At 44.1% G+C, this 16,718-nt stretch overlaps 1 protein-coding gene across 1 annotated transcript in view; it reads left to right on the top strand.

Moving 5' to 3' along the window:
• The window catches only part of MYRIP (myosin VIIA and Rab interacting protein), a 295,832-nt gene that overhangs the window by 148,483 nt on the left and 130,631 nt on the right, over positions 1-16,718 (top strand). Inside the window, exons 3-4 of the mRNA XM_006893071.1 lie at positions 11,336-11,472; positions 16,253-16,333. Coding sequence (XP_006893133.1) covers positions 11,336-11,472; positions 16,253-16,333 — 218 coding nt within the window. The remainder of the gene's footprint in view (positions 1-11,335; positions 11,473-16,252; positions 16,334-16,718) is intronic.

Genomic DNA, 16,718 nt, shown 5'->3' with positions numbered 1-16,718 from the left:
ATTAATAATAATAATAATAAAACTTTCATCAAGTCCAAAAGCAAAAGTGCAACTGTTCAGTAGATTAATGCACAAGGAAAATGAACAGAGAGCTTTTAAAATAGAAGGCACATGGCTCTTAAGCGAATGGAACATCGCCTAGCCTTTCTCATGATGTGATACATGCAAGTTAAAGCTACAGTAGCATGCCAGAGGACACCTGCTGGACCAACAAAATCGGAAGAAATCTTGTTAACACACTGTGTTGGCACCCACATCAATTGTTTGTTAATAAGAATTAATTTGATAATTTGAGGATACTCTGGTAGCCTAGTGGCAAGAAGTTTCACTACAATACCAGAGCCATGTAGTTCAAATCTACCAGATGCTCTGCTAAAGAAGGAGGGACAATCTCCTTCCGGTCTAATCAGAATGGATTTGACAGTATACATAAAAAAATAATAAAATTAAAAAGTTTTTAAAAATAAAGAATTAACTTGATAATTAAAGATTATAAAAGAAACTTAAAAAAAACACACTGTGTTGGCAAAGATGCAGGGAGCATGATCCGTTGGTGGACTTCCGTGTTGGGATAGCCTCTGTGGAGCATAACTTTGCAGAACCTGTCAAGTTACATACAGACACAGGTATTTTTCAACCTGACAGTTCTTTTTCTAGGGATCTACCTCCAGACATATTTACGCATATGCAAACGGATACCAGTCACTGGTGGTTCAGTATAGAATCCTTGCCTTGAGCACATCATACACACACACACACACACACACACACACACACACACACACACACACCCTAATGTATCTCAGGGGGGAGCCACCATCTCTCTGTCACTGAAGGCTTGCCTGTTGCTGTGATGTTGATTAGCTTTCAATGGAGCTTTGAAATCAAGACAAAATCATGAATTGGGGCTGCTCATTGGCAGCTAACAACAAAGGTTGTTCTCTGCAGTAAATTAGCAGACAACCTAAAATGCCAATCAGGGGAGTGGGGGGGGGGAGAGAGAAAGAGAGAAAGGGAGGGAGAGGGAAGGAGCCGGAAGGAGAGAAGGAGAGGGAGAGAGAGAAGAGGAGAGGGAGAGAGAGGAGGAGAGGGAGAGGAAGAAAGAGAGGGAGACGGAGAGAAAGAGGGAAGCGGGAAGAGACAGACAGAAATTGGAGATACAGTGGTCTCAACATAAAATGAACCAACCACTTCTGCACCTCTAAACAGAAATGAGGAAGCTTTTTTATGCACTGATACGGAATCATCTCTGAACCAACAGGCATGAAGAATGAGGCTAGATTATGCTGAGTGAACTAACTCTGTCCCAGAAGGACAAGTACTGTATAAGACCATTATTGTAGAACATGTATGAGGATCCCAGGGGAGAGGGTGAGAGCAGAGGGGTGAGGTTAGGGGGAGAAAAAAGAATGAGGCTACAGCGGGTGCTGTTTGCACACAAAGAGAAGGGGGACTGGAATACTGTTAAGTATTTTATGAGCATTCCCTTGTATGTGTGCGAGTGCACAAGAGGCTGATGGTATCGCCTCCCTTTGGGGCAGGACCTAGCAGCTAGACCTAGCTCAGAGGCAGGCGCGTAGTAGGCATTTAGGACCTGGCACATATTACTAATTGTGCTGCAGTCTTAATTCGAATCTGAATATTTCACAATGAACTGATTTTCAGCCACTCCCTTAATAAAACAAAACCCCTACTCTCCTAATTTTCACAGTGATACATTATTATGCAAGTTATAGCTAACTCTTTAATTGACCAATTTAGCAGTTAGTCACATCATCTTCTTGTAGTTCAAACAGCCAGCTGGGAACATCATTTACACAAACAGAACGCCTCATTATATAGCATATGCGCATTAGTCAAGTAGACGAAATAACCAGAAAGGAATTGCACTTTTTGTTTGTTTGTTTAATGTGACTGTGATGATGTGATCAGAGTAAAACTGACACACATCAGGGTGTGGGGACATCAGAGGTTTGGGCAGTGTTAGATGCAGCCTCTATGTGTTGTCCTTAGACAGGGGATTGGAATAAATTGTTTTCATTTGTATTCTATGAGTGAGATGAGATACAGAGAGATAAATTGATGTCTTCTCAGCTGCACGTTGAACGATACAGTTGAAGAAGAATCCGTAAGTGCCGATTGTTAAATGATGTCTCAGTCCCCAGATCATACAAATTAGCACAGGAAGGACGTAAGATTTTTCTGCTGGACGACCTGATTCCAGTGCTGTAAACAAAGGATGAAAAGCAGCTCTCTGAATAACTACAGCTACGTTTTCTTACTCACTTCAAATAGATTATGAGTCAACTTGGAAAAATTAATCCAAATCAGCTTTAGAAAGAAAAAGGTAAAGGAAAAGCCATAGTCAGGTAACATTTATTCTTGGCTCCAAACAGTGGCTGATAAGAGAACTCCTTCTGTTCCCCATTCTCCAACCTTAACAATTGCCAGGTTGAATGACTCAGGCTCCCGGAACCAAACAGAAGCAAATGACGGTGGAACCATGTGAGAGATGGAAAAGTTCAAGGGAAGCTCCGCACCACTGGCCTGGAGTCTGGAGAAGACTCCAAGAGGGTCAGTTAGGGACAAGGAGGAGGAACCTTTAGCTCACAAAGATAGCTCAGGAGCGGGCAGTGTCTTCTTTTGGCTGTACGTAAGGTCAGCCACCATCAATCAGAACTGACTCAGCTAACAACACCCCGTTAGGGCTTAGAACAGCATGTGGGAAGTAAATGTAGTGTTAACACATCATCTTCCTGGTACTTGTGGTCTTGATTACATTTCAGGAGGAAGTAAACAAAAAATCATCACAACTGGGCCATCCAGCAACATCATGATAAATCAAAAAGTCATTTTACTTAGATCCACAGTCGACCCACACAAGCAGCAGTCAGTGATTTGCATTGGACGAATCTACTGCAAAGGGCCTCTTTAAACTGGTAAAAAGCAGAGCTGTCACTTTGAGGGCTCCATTCAGCCACAGTATTTTCACTCACCTGGTTGTTACGAACCATCAAGTGAACTATGGCTCATAGCAACACTGTCTATGAGCAATGGCTCTGAGCCTCGCTCTACCTTGATCCAGTCTCACCGTCTCTTGTATACCTGACCACATTGCCACAGTCATTGTGTCAGCCCATCTCATCCAGGGTCTTCCTCTCCTGCACTCTCCCTCCACCCTTCCAAGCATGATGTCCTTCTACTAGGCCTGGTCTCTCCTGGCAGCATGCTCAAAAAGTATGTGAAACAGAGCTTCAACATCCTTGCCTCCAAGGAGAAACAGATACTAGCCTCTCTAGGAGAGACAAAATTGTCCTCTTCGCAGTCCACGGGATGTTCAATACTCTTCTCCAGCACCACAACTCAAAAGCATCAGTTCTTTTGTCATCCTTATTCATCTTATATACATGGGAAAACTAGACAGTGAATGAGAAAGGCCCAAGAAGGCTTGATACCTTTGAATTACATTGTTGGTGAAGAATTTGAACTATACCCTGGACTAGTAGAAGTACAGGGAGCTCTCGTAGCTTAGTGGTAAGCAGTTGCATCACCAACCCACAGGTTCATGGTTCGAATCTGCATTTGAGCTGCTCTGTGGGAGAAAGATAAGTGATAACCACCCATGCGATTTACTGTTTCTGAAAACCCGCTGAAGGGTCAGCTATGAGCTGGTTCCAACTCCATGGTCCACAAGAACAGCAACAGCCAGAACAAACAAGTTTGTCTTAGACATATAGGCAGATTCTCCTTAGAAATATGGATGGCAAGACTTCAGTTTACATACTTAGGACATGTTATCAGGACAGGCCAGTCCTTGGACAAGACATCACACTTAGAAAAGAGTCAGTCAGTGAGGAAAAGGAAGCCCTCCAATCAGCCTGATGAACACACTGGCTGCAGCAATGGGCTCAGATGACCCAGGACCAGCTCTGATTGAGTGGCATTGAAAATCATCCACAGCATGTGGTCCAGTAGAAACACAAGGACTTTGTGACCAGACAGAAGAGAGTTCAAATCCCAGCCCCACCACTCTCCAGCTGAATGAACTCAGGCACCTTGAACCTCCTTGAGCTTCCGTTTCCCTGTCTCTCTGCCTCCCTCCAGCTGCTGCAGGGATTAAAGACAGCACAGAGTTAGAGGGCCCAGCACTGAGCAGAGAACAGACTTCCACAAGTAAGAATGGCCTGGCGCTACACTGTGGACTTTACATTTCTGTTCTAGCCCTTTTGTCCTTGGTTTTATTTATCAACTCTCTTGTTTCACTCTTAGCAAGACACTTCACATTAATGACAACTGTCACATATCAACCGAACGTGACACTTGCAGCCTCCTGGCCCTGTCTGTCTACAAATTCCCAGTGGCACACTCAGGGGTCTCAGCATGAGGGCTGTTCTTTTCCATCCAACCTCTCAGTCTCTGGAGTTTTCAAAACTGATTGCTTCAAGCTCAAGGGCCTTCACGCTGTCAGGACTGAAGGATATTTATTCTCCAAACACCTGAATGTCATTCTGCTGTTTTCCCCAGGGCTTTGAACCAATTGTAGCATCTCGTGGGCTCTTGACAGTGTGCCAAATCTTGTCTCCAACTCTGTGATTCTCGAAGTTTGGTCCTTAGACCAGGAACATCACAAGACCTGGGGCCTGTCGGAAATGCCAGTTCCAGGCACTTCCTGAACCTACTGAATCAGAAACTCTGGGTGAGGCCTAGCAAGCTGCGTTTAACAGTCCTACTTGGGGATCTAATGCATGGTCAAGTTTAACAACCACAGAAGGTTAAAAGGAGTCCCTAGTTGATGCAAAAGCTACGTTACCAGCTTCTAGTTTATTCTCATTTTCAGATTCCCAGTTTGAACCTACACAGAAGCACCTGGGAAGGAAGGTCTGGTGGTCTCCTCTTGCGAGACCGTGGCCTTGACCCCGGAGTACAGTTCTGCTCTCTACACATGGTCACCATGATTCAGGGTTGACTTGACCTTGACTGCAGCTATAATTTGGTTTTATTTGGAGGGTTAAAGACTATCTTATATAAAATTCAAGTGCATAAATGAAACACAGTGTATGCAAATGATTGAATATAACACAACATGCATGATTGAAACACAATTAAAATAAAGAACCTTCTTAAGCCTTAAGTCTGACTTCCTCGTTAGGATGAAATGTAGTAATTGAGTGTGTTTCCTGCCAAGCTTAGTTTTTTATTAAAATTTATTTTTATTATGTAGTCAGTGATCACTGAAGCCCTATTGACAAGAAGAGAATGAAGAGGACTTAGAATCAACGGAAAATATTAAATACCGTGTTCTGTAACATCATGCCGGGTCATGCCCTTTGCCAAGTACATCTGACACTGTATCATTTAATCTTTAGAAGGGGAAGGGAAGCATCTGATAGGTTGAATAAATGACCTAGAATTAAATAATTAAACTTAATGGGGAGAGAGAGTATTCTCTTCATTTTTTTTTAAAGAATACTGTAATCATACTTTAAACATTCTTCTCTGTGGTATAGCACTGGTCTGTGCATTGCTGTACAGAGGTAACTCGTGGTTGCTGTGATGCTAAACACTGTGACACTGATGTGCCAAATGCGAGAATGGTTACCCATGTGGACAGTGTTTGGTGGAGCTTCCCGATTAAAACAAGCTTGGAAGCAGGAGTGGCATCCACTTCTGAAATGGCTTGCCTCCAGGAACTCTATGAACAGTGCTCAGGTCTTTCGTTCATAAAGTCGCTATATTGCCTACGACTCATCGGCACTTAACAGCAACAACAACAACAATCATATCTCAAGTCTTGTTTTTGCAGATTTTTTTTACTATGATAAAATACATAAATTGCAAAACACTCTCCATTTTGATAATCTTCACATGTCTAATGTAAGGACATTGTATTTTTTTTTTTAAATTTAGGTTTATTTTTTTTTCCTATAATTATATTTTATTAATTTTCATAAACATTTACAGAGATTTTGGGCTTCCACTCATTCATTGTTGCACTATTCTCTCTACCCTCCTCCCAGTTTGTTCTTGTCCAAATGCCACAGTGCTTGTCAAAGCCAGTTCTGATTAATCTTCTTTGTCAGTGTATCCTTTGCCATTCCCTATCACTCCTCCCTGAGAGAGACTTCACCCTGAGTCATAAGGAAAAGGGGACGGCGTTGAAGAGCTACTTAAGAGATAGATTACCAAGGTGTTGGAGAAGAGTTCTGAACGTGCGTGGACTGCCGAAGAACAGAGGAGTCTGTCTTGAGGAAGTGCATGTAAGATGCTCCTTAAAGGCAACAATGGTGACGTTTCGTCTCACGTATTTTGGGCGTGTTGACAGGAGGTGCCAGTCCCTGGGGAAAGACTTTGTGCTTGGAAAGGTGGAGGGTCAGAGAACGAAAGGAAGCCCCTCAACAGCATGGACTGACACAGTGACTGTCACAATGGACTCAAGCGTATCAGAGATATTGAGGATAGCACAGGATAGGGCCAGGTTTAGATCCGTTCATGGGGTCACTGTGGGTCATAGTCAACTCGAGAGGCCTTAACAACAAGAATTGGATCCAACCCAGCAAAACAGGGTTGAGCGATTCTAGTAGCAAAGAGGTCCCTGGTAAGGCAACAGGATGAGCTGACCCAAGCTGAGAGTTCTGGCTTCTGAGACCTCTGCTAGCCGAAAAAGCAGAACACTGATGTGAAGGAAAACTTGTGTCTCCACAGCTCCCCCTAGGAGACACGCAATGAGCACCTGAATTCCACAGTAATGTTAATTACGATCCCTAATGGTTAAACCCTGTAGCACTGTGGTTAAAGCACTCAACTTCTAAGCAAATGGTCAGTGATTCAAACCTCCCCACCCAGCAACTCCACAGGGGAAAGATGGTCTGCTTCTGTGAAGATTTACAACCTTGGAAGCCCCACGGGGCGGCCCTGTAGAGTCACAAGAAGTTAACCTTGACTCAGCTGGCAGTAGGTGAGATTGGATAAGCCACGAGCTCTTTCTTGCCTTGTATTTTTGTTCCTTCTCTCTGAATTCCGGAGCCGGATGTGGGTCCCAGCTCTGCCTCTTTCTACATATCTGTCGGCAGCCAGGTTATGGTTTTGTGGCTGTGAAATTAGAATAAATGACAGCACTTAACATGTCAGGTGATTAGGCGCTGTGGTAGCCGTGTTGGTGGGAAGTTGCGCTGCCAGTCCAGAGGCAGGCAGTTCAAATCCACTCTCTGCTCCGCTAGAGAAAGATGGACAGCCTCTCCTGTGATTTACAGCCTCTGGCAACCCTCTGGAGGGTCAGCTGTGAGTCATTTTTTACTTGATGGGGAAGAGTTGGGCTTTTTCGAAAGTGTCAGATGGCTGTTATTGTCCATGCGTCATAAAGGTCACCTTAGGTCACTGCGGATTATAATTGCTGCTGATAACAAATTAATACTCGTTTCACGTCATTTTCCATTTAGCTCGTTATGGACTGTGTGGTGGACACGGCTGTGCCTAATGGATGAGCTGACTCTGCCTCAGCTGTATTTTATTTTCTTAGAACTAACGCACTTGCACTTGGGGGTTCCGTTTTCAGCATCTTCTTCCTTTTCAAACCTTTATCACCCAGTCCAGTGCTTTCACCCTGGAAATTAGGGAGACTTGGGCAAGGCAGCTGTAGTGCCACTTGTTTTACTGAAATGGGTTGCTGTCAAAATTGAGGAAAAGAAAAACAAGAATTGTAGCACCTCAGAAAACAACACCCAGCTGGCTCTGTAGGGCCCGGTGTTTACCAAGCTTTGATGCACAAAGAATAATCTGAGGATCTTGCTAAAATGCAGATTCTGATTCAGCACATCTAGAAGTTAGCGCCAAGAGTCTACATTTCTGTCAGACTTTCAGAGGTCTTGGTAGTGTGGTGGTGAAGTGCTTAACTGGTGACCAGAAGGGTAGAGTCACGGACCCACTGACCACTGTGCCGGGAAAAGATGGGGCAGTCTGCTTCTGTTAAGATTTACAGTCGTAGAAACCCACCGGGCCAGTTCCACACTGTCCTGTAGAGTTTGGTACAAGTTGGAGTCAACTCAACAGCAGAGAACTATCAGGCTTTCAGATGGTAACCATGCTGCTGGTCCGAGGACTGTCCTGGATGTAACCAGACCCTCAGAATCGCGTTTAGGCCCTGGCCCCCCATGTTGTTGTTGTTATTATTATTGTTGTTGTTATTATTATTATCATGTGCCATTGATGGCCTACGACTCATAGCAACCCTGTGTACAACATCTCTGAACCCTGTCCTGTCCTGAGCCAGTCTCACTGATTCCAACAACCCATCTCATCTGGGGTCTTCCTTTCCTGCGCTGTCTCTCCACCATGGCTTCTTCCACAGTGAACTCATAACTCAACAAGACCCCCTCATGCTGGGTTGGAGGAGCCAGGGACGTCTCGCTTTGCCCCCAGCGGGCTGGATCTGAGCAGTTCTCTGTAGGCAGATCTTCCCTTCTCACAAGTGTATTGTTTTAGTCTGAGAAACCAAAATCAGTCTGGCATTCCTGGGTGAAGCTTTAATGTGATTATAATTTCAACACTTTTTCTGAATTTATATCATTCCAGTCTGTCTTCTAGTGAGAATTCAGCACGTTTACAAATGTATTCACATCATGGGGGGGAAATTAGAACATTGTGCAAGTATCTTTTTTTAAAAAGAGAGAGAGAAATGATACAATGGTTTGAGAAATATTTTAGACGAGCTCTGGTGGCCTAGTGGCAAGAAGCTGTGCTGCAATCCCAGAGGTGCACTGTTTGAGTCCACCGGATGCTCTGCTGGAGAAGGTGGGACAATCTCCTCCTGTACCAGTCAGATCTTATTTGATGGTACACACACACACACATACACATAAATAATAATTTAAAAATTTTTTCAATCAAAAGAAAGATGTTTAGATGCCCTTGGCTTTGGAGATTGTCTTATGACCTAAACTTTGACGCAATAAAAAGCCTTCATTTGTAACAGAAATGCTAACAAATTTCCATGAAGAAAGAAGCCTGACCGGAGGTTAAAGTGCTAACCCAACAAGAGGGTCCACAATCTCTTCCCAGAGTTCTGTCAGCTTTAATCAGTGGCGTGTCAGGCACGCTGCTTGCCTCCGTTTCTGTCTGTCCTCAGTAAAACTGAGGGAGCACTTACAGCTTGGTGGTAAGAATGAATTACACTGCCAACTCAGAGGCATATGGTTCGAGTCCAGCGGCTGCTCCAAGGTAGAAAGGTGGGTAGTTCCCCTCTTTTCTAAAGCTTCTGTGAACCTCTTCTAGGGTCAGTGGTACCCAGAGCCAACAATTGATGACGTAGACCACAAGGTGTAGCCCTGCCACAGCGGCAGCTGTCAGTTCAAATACAGAGGCCAGGTGAAGGTTCACATCTGTCAATTTACACTGCGTCTTCTGAACCTCGTCCTGTGACACACCGTATTCATGATCTCCATCAAGTCCATCGTGATAGTTACTGTGCTGGCCCGTCTTTGTGAGACTCTCCGTCTCTTTTGCTGCGACATTTCCCAGCATGATGTCCCTCTCCAAGGACCAGCCCCTCCTGTCAACATGCAGAGTAAGTGAGATGAGGCTCCACCGTCCTTGCCTCCCAGGAGCCCTCTGGCTGCACTTCCTTCACAAAGACAGACTTGTTTATTCCTGTGATGATCCTGCATGTATTCAGTACTCTTCGCCAACACCACAATCAAAGACACCGACTCCTCAGTAATGCTCAGTCCTCGCCCAACTTCATATTTATATAGGGAGCAGTTTCAAATACTGCACCCAACTTTCATATTTATATAGGGAGCAGTTTCAAATACTGCACCCAACTTTCATATTTATATAGGAAGCAGTTTCAAATACTGCGACCTGGATCAGGTAGACTTTAGTCCTTAAACTGACATCACAGCTCCCTAGCACTCTGGAGAGATCCTTGAGGGCACATTTTGTCAATGCAGCACATCTTTTGTTTTCCTGATTTCAAATGCCACGGGAACTGAAGTGGCCAAGTAGCTAGGGAACTGTGCTGTCAACCTAAAAGTGAGAGGTTCCAGTCTGCTGGCTGCTTCAAGGGCAGAGTCAAGCAGTCTCCTCCCATGTGATTTACAGCCTCTGAAAACCTGCTGGAGGGTCAACCATGAATCCATTCTGACTCGGCAGCCTGTAACCACAGCAACCACAAGCATGGACAAAGAAAGAAGTAAAACAAAGCAAGAACAAAAGGGGTTGACTTTTGAGTGGAATACCAGATCTATTGATTGTGGATCCTAATAAAATGAGATCATTGGCAATCAGAGCAGCCCATGTGGCTGGAAGGTTGGGGGGTGGTGATGGCAGGAGAAACAATTTCTCTTCAAGGACAACTGGGCTTGTTCCTTGTTTGTTTGCGGTTCCCTTCTGCTTCCCCCCAGCTCCGTGGCCCCTCAGAACTGAGCCCCGTCTCCTTGTACTTGTGGGGGAGGATCAGACTGCAGGTTTGTTTACATTGCCATCTTTTTGGCATCCACTTCTTCTCTGTAAAGCCTTTTTATTATTATTATTAATTTTAATGCAACATATATGTCACATTTAAACTTGTTATGCATCAGAGAGTTGAACAATGACTAGGGAGGATAGAAGGAGAATTGACGCCTTTGATCTGTGCTGTTGGAGAAGAGTGTTGAGAATACCATGGACTGCTAGGAAAACAAACAGATTCACCCTAGAGAGGGTTAAACCAGGCTGCTCCTTGGACATACTTTGGTCGTGTTATAAGGAGAGACCAGTCCTTGGAGAGGGCCATCATGCTTGGGAGGGTGGAGAGACGCACAGGAGGCGAAGACCCTCTATGAGGTGGATTGATTCAGTGACTGGGGTAATCGGGATGGGTGTGTCAGAGACAGTGCGATTGGCACAGGACAGAGCAGAGTTTGGGGCTGTTGTACATAGGGTCGCTGTGAGTCACAAGTGACTTGACGGCACATACCACCACCACCATATATTTTTTACAGCATATTCTTTCCATTTAATTTTCCCCCATTCATTCACTGTTGCACATTTTCCTCCCTGCCTCACCCCTCCCCATTCGTTTTCTCTTTGAAAAGAAAAAAAAAATCTTTCATTATTATACAGTGCACCCCCCCAATCCACAGTCCACTTTACTATGCATTTCTTTTTCTGTCATCTTGTCATGAAAATAATACTTAATCCTATATTCCTTTTAAACAGCTCTCTCCCTCATCTGTTCCAATGCAGTAGACATTATTTATCCCCTGTTGGTTTGTTTGTTTTTTTGTTTTGTTTTGTTCTCCCAGCCCCGATGTCTGTAAGGCCATTTTGACTTCTTTTTGTCCTGTCTGTTTCTGCCCAGGCTCCTGAGGACGCAGTCTCTGGAATGGTTCTACAATAATGTGAAAAGCCGCTTCAAGCGCTTTGGCAGTGCCAAGGTCCTGAAGAACTTGTACCGGAAGCACAGGCTGGAGACTGGAGCGTGCTTCGACATCTTAGGTACTCTGACTGCTCTGGGGCTTCCTGGGGGCTTCTGGGGGCAGAAGACGTGGTTCCGAGGTTCTGTACATGGTGGGCACAGTCCCCTAAGACAGGAGAAGGAAACTTTAACTGTCTGGCCCTGACGAGGCAGAAATAAAAGGACAGATGCCAGGCACTGTGTAGTCACTTTGTTCTAACCCCCCCTCACTTGGTCAGGGCTGATACGCTTTGAGCACTGAAGTAATCTTTGCAGACTGTGGATGTTTTCACTATGATTAATTAGGCATTACAAAGGGAACTCTGTGGTGCAACCACTATGGAAGGTTGTATGGCACTTTCTCAAAAAGTTGCAAATAGAGATAACATTTGACCCAGCAATTCCACTACTGGGAATATGCCCCAAAGAGACCATAACTGACATCCAAGCAGATGTATGCACACCCATGTTTATCGCGGCTTTGTTCACAATAGCAAAGAGCTGGAAACAACCTAAGTGCCCATCAACAGATAAATGGATAGAGAAGTTGTGGTATATTCACACAATGGAATACTACACTGCATTGAAAAAAAGGAAGTCATACAATATTATTCAAAATGGGTGACCCTGGAGGACATTATGCTGAGTGAAGTATCTCAGTCACAAAAGGACAAATACTGCATGGTGCCACTGTTGTAAAACAGGACTGACATCGGGGTTGGGGGGAGACTGAGAGAGATGGGTTCAATAATGTATACTGCATTGAAACAGATGAGGGAGAAAACTGTTTAAAAGGGATATGCGATTAGGTATTATGGTCATGACAGGAGTCCGGAGAGAAGGCTGCATAGTGGAGTGGACCTGGGGGGAGAGATTGTAAAACAATGAAAGAATTTTTCTTTTACTTTTCCAAGAGGGTAGTGTACTGGGGAGGGAGCAGGGAAGGGGAGAAAAGTGCAACAATGAGTGAATGGAAATCCAAAGTCTCTGTAGATTTTCATTGAAACTAATAATATTTTTTTTAAAAAAAGGGAACTCTGATAGCTAATAGTAAGGGATTGAGCTGCCAACCCAAAGTTGCCTGGTTCGAACCTACCAGCTTCTCTAAGGGAGAAAGATGAGTAATTTATTGCCTTGGAAACCCACCAGGAGGTCAGCTATGGGTCAGTTCTGACTTGACAGCATACAAAAACAGCAATGCTTAAAACAGGGGGGAAAGAAATCTTCACTTGGTTGCATTCATAGGCTCTGACACCCTTACACTCTACATACTCCAAAATTTTAGCCTCCCCAGGCTAGAATTTTGCTGTGGTAAGTGGTAGACTGATCGAGTTAGGAAATTACTAGCTTTCTCCCAGGAAGCTTGAAGGATAAATTTGACTTATGCTGTTTTTGAACAGCTAAGACAACCAAGTCAATGAAAACGAGAAATTATATTGAGTTCTAGGGAAAAAACCCTAGTTGTCAGTATATGGACAGCATGTCCTCCATGTTCAGTCTGCCTAAAGGCAGAATTTTATTTTTTTTTTATCCCCGTCACTTTGCTGACGCAGGTAAATGCTTTTTAATCTACAAGACAGACACAGAGAAGGGAAGAAAACTTGTTCCATCTCATTTAGATTTTTCTGTTCCTCATTATTACACATTGTTGTATTCTCAATAAAGTCTTTGGTTGTGTCTTATCTAAAAATATGCCAGCCACTTAGACAAGCAGGAAAATAGGATGGAAGCATTAAACAGAGAAAATCATTAGTGCCTTTTGTGGTGGTTGTTAGAAGCTGTCTTTCAAACCGTTCAAGAAGTCTGTGGCTAAGAGAGCACGGATGAAGGTTTCCATGCATTATTTTTATCTTCTCCTTGCTGAACTGCCTAAAAAAAATGAAGATCCTCTAGAAATGGAGTCTTTTTTAAAAAAATAAGCTGAAAAATGCTGTTATCGTGGTTTTTCAATCAGAAAAGATGTCCCGAGAAGGTTCCAGAGTGAAAGTGACTCACTCGTTTGACACCATCCGTTCCTCCCTTTGTTTCTTTGAGCTTGCTTCGTGGACCCTGTTAAATAACACCAAATTAAAATCTGCTGCTGGATCCACATTTGGGGAGCTGAAGAACACCAACATGTGCGGAGAATCTGCGTTCTCTCCCTTGTTCTTCAAGTCCTCATAGTGGAGAGGGCAACTATGAACCCCAGGGGCAACAGCTTAGGGCTTTGACGTTTCCAAAAGGCATTTTCAAAGGAGGCGCATTTGCTCTGTTTGCTCCGAGCACAGCAATTCCCTCCTCTTTCCTTTAAGCCTCAGGCAGAGCACTCACCACATTGCCTTCAGGTGATGGTCTGCGCTGCTGTGACTTCTGGGAGACTAGGAGGTGTCAGCTTCCTTCTTTTTGTGTGTGTTTCCCAAGTTCAGTCCCTTGGCACACCTCAGATCTCAATATTGGGTTAGTCTGACCTTAAAAGCATTTTGTGAGTACCAGCAGACTTTATAAAATTATTGGAACTGGTTACTTTGACGTGATATTACTAATTACACTAAGAGTTTCTTTGGATGGGCATGAAGTCAAGTAGGAAGGAGAGGTTTTGAGATAGTATTCAAACATGAAAAGCTAAAATAATAAAACAATGAAATTCATTCTACAGATCATCAAGAAATTTAGTTACAGTTCAAATATGGATGAATCTTTCAATGTAAAATAGCCTCTTGGTTGTGTTAGTTGCACTAATTTTACATACCACATGTTGTTGTTGTTGTTGTTGTTGTTATGTGCCGTCAAGCTGCTTGTGACTGATAGTGACCCTGTGTACAAGAGCCCTAAACCCTGCTCTATCCTGTGCCAACCTCACCACCTCCGACACACTCACTCCCACCACCCCAATCACAGAATCAATACATCTCATCGAAGGTCTTCCTCTCCTGCTCTGTCCACTCTCCCAAACATCATGTCCCTCTCCAAGGACCAGTCCCTCCTTGCAAGATGTCACCTGTCATCTTCAGTCTGTATTGCATGTTAAAATCACCTAGGGACCTTTTTGTTGCCAGGAGGGAACAGTCCTTGGAGAAGGACAACACAGGAGAGGAAGAACCCAGGTGTGATGGATTGACTCAGTGACTGGTGTAAAATGGGTCAGGTTTGTCAGAGGCAGTGAGATTGGCTCACAATAGAGCACCACCACATCAAAAGCTTCCTGAGTGCAGCATTCACGTGAGCTCACTACATGTACACGTAGCAGATGCCCCGAGCGTTCTCGCACAGGCGCCCCGCGCATTCACACACAGGCGCCCCGAGTGTTCACACACAGGTACCCAGGTGCCCCAAGCATTCTCACACAGGTGCCCCGCGCGTTCACACACAGGTGCCCCGAGCGTTCTCACACAGGCGCCCCGAGCGTTCACACATAGGTGCCCTGAGCGTTCACACACAAGTGCCCCTAGCATTCACACACAGGTACCCAGGTGCCCCGAGCGTTCTCACACAGGTGTCCTGCGCATTCACACACAGGTGCCCTGAGCATTCACACACAGGTGCCCCGAGTGTTCTCACACAAGTGCCCCAGGACAGCCCTCACCAGAAAGCAGGCAGTGTATTACGTTCACCAAACGCTGTTGCAGAACTTAACATCATGGCATGAACTAAGACAGTTAGATCCTTGCTTTCTGTGTGTCTGTCACTTAGTATAGCCACTTGCTCATCTAAGCCCTACTTGGATACTCAAAATCTGGAGAAGACCAGAGAAGAACCACTGAGCCTTTAAAGATCAAATCCATGATGGACCTTGTCTTCCTCTGGGTTCATTTCACATGCACTTCTGCCAAAGGAAGTGGTGGTGAGAAAATCATTAGCTAAAGGCAACATACTTTGGACATGTTGCAAGGAGGGACCAGTCCTTGGAGAGGGCCATCATTCTTGGGAGTGTGGAGGGACAGCGCAAGAGAGGAAGGCCTTCAGTGAGATGAATTGATTCAGTGTCTGGGGTAATGGGGGTAGATGTGTCAGAGATTATGAGCTTGGCTCAGGATAGACCAGGGTTCAGAGCTGTTGTAGATAGGGTTGCTATGAGTCACAGGCTATATGATGGTACGTAGCAACAACAAAGGCAGCTGTTTGGGTTGATGCCACAGACATTAGCTTTGTTATTCTTGATTTTCTAGTTCAGGAACTAAGATTAGACCACTTAGCAGAAGTCATATAAATAACAACTTGCAGGGCTGGGAATTGAACTCCCATTGTCAAGACTTCAATCCCTTGTTGACTTTGACTCCATATTGCCTTCACAGAAGGTATTGAAAGGACAGTGGTGGTGGCGGCAATATGCCTGCAGTGGCCACTGGCAGACAAAAAATATGACAGCTCTTTGGATGTGCTGTCAGGAAGGTACATACCTCTCGTAGGTAACAGAACTTCATTCCTTCCTCCTCCTTTGCTGAATATGACTCCATGCTGTACAGTCCCTTGTTTGTTTACCCATCCATCTGTAGCCGTCATTGGGCATCTTGGTGCCGCAGTTTTCCTTTCTGTAAAATGGGAACAACAGTCACACGCTCCGCCTGCTTTCATTAGGATTAGATGAGATGTATGGATTGAGATGGGGCTTTCTTTTTTTTAATTAAATTTTATTAATTTTAATGAACATTTACAGAAAAAAATTATGACAGGTCAAAAATCATATCATCATCATGGAGCCCAGGGATTTCCTAATGTTCTTTGTGAAATTGACTTAGTGCTTGTGGATCATAGTGGCCCGTCTAGTCAGTGACAGGCTGTGCCAGTGTTCACTGAAGACTGGGATATTCATTTCTCTCTTCCTTTCTCCTTCTTTTTCTTTAGGAGGAAGTTTTTTTGAGGCAAACCTGGAAAATGAAGGAAGCCTTTCAGGCAGTGACTCAACCTTCTATAGGCAGTCAGAGGGTAAGATTGCTTGACATGAGTGGCAAAGTGGAAGTGAGAGGAGTAGAAACCATACCTCTGCACAACTTTACCCCAGTTGAAATATGATACCAAAAATGTGATGGTGCTTTTAAAAAAGTGAAGTTCATTTGTATTTGTCTTGCACTTATGGCTGAAATCATAATCTCTGGAGACAAAAGGTCCTTAATTCAAATCTCACCATGCAACCTCAAGCAAGTTGGTGGGTTTTTTTAGAACGAAATTTTAATGTCTACACAAAAACATGTACATGAATATAACAATGTTTATCACGGAAGATAAAGAAGGTCACTACATAATGCTGAAAGGGTCAATAGAACAAGAGGACATAACAATAATAAATATCTATGCACCAAATAAAAGACCA

This window comes from Elephantulus edwardii, unplaced genomic scaffold (assembly GCF_000299155.1).
Source record: "Elephantulus edwardii isolate Elephantulus edwardi_28Jun2011 unplaced genomic scaffold, EleEdw1.0 scaffold00121, whole genome shotgun sequence".
Classification (NCBI taxonomy): domain Eukaryota; kingdom Metazoa; phylum Chordata; class Mammalia; order Macroscelidea; family Macroscelididae; genus Elephantulus; species Elephantulus edwardii.
Note: the sequence above shows the minus strand (reverse complement) of the source record. Positions and strands in the feature narration are given on the sequence as shown.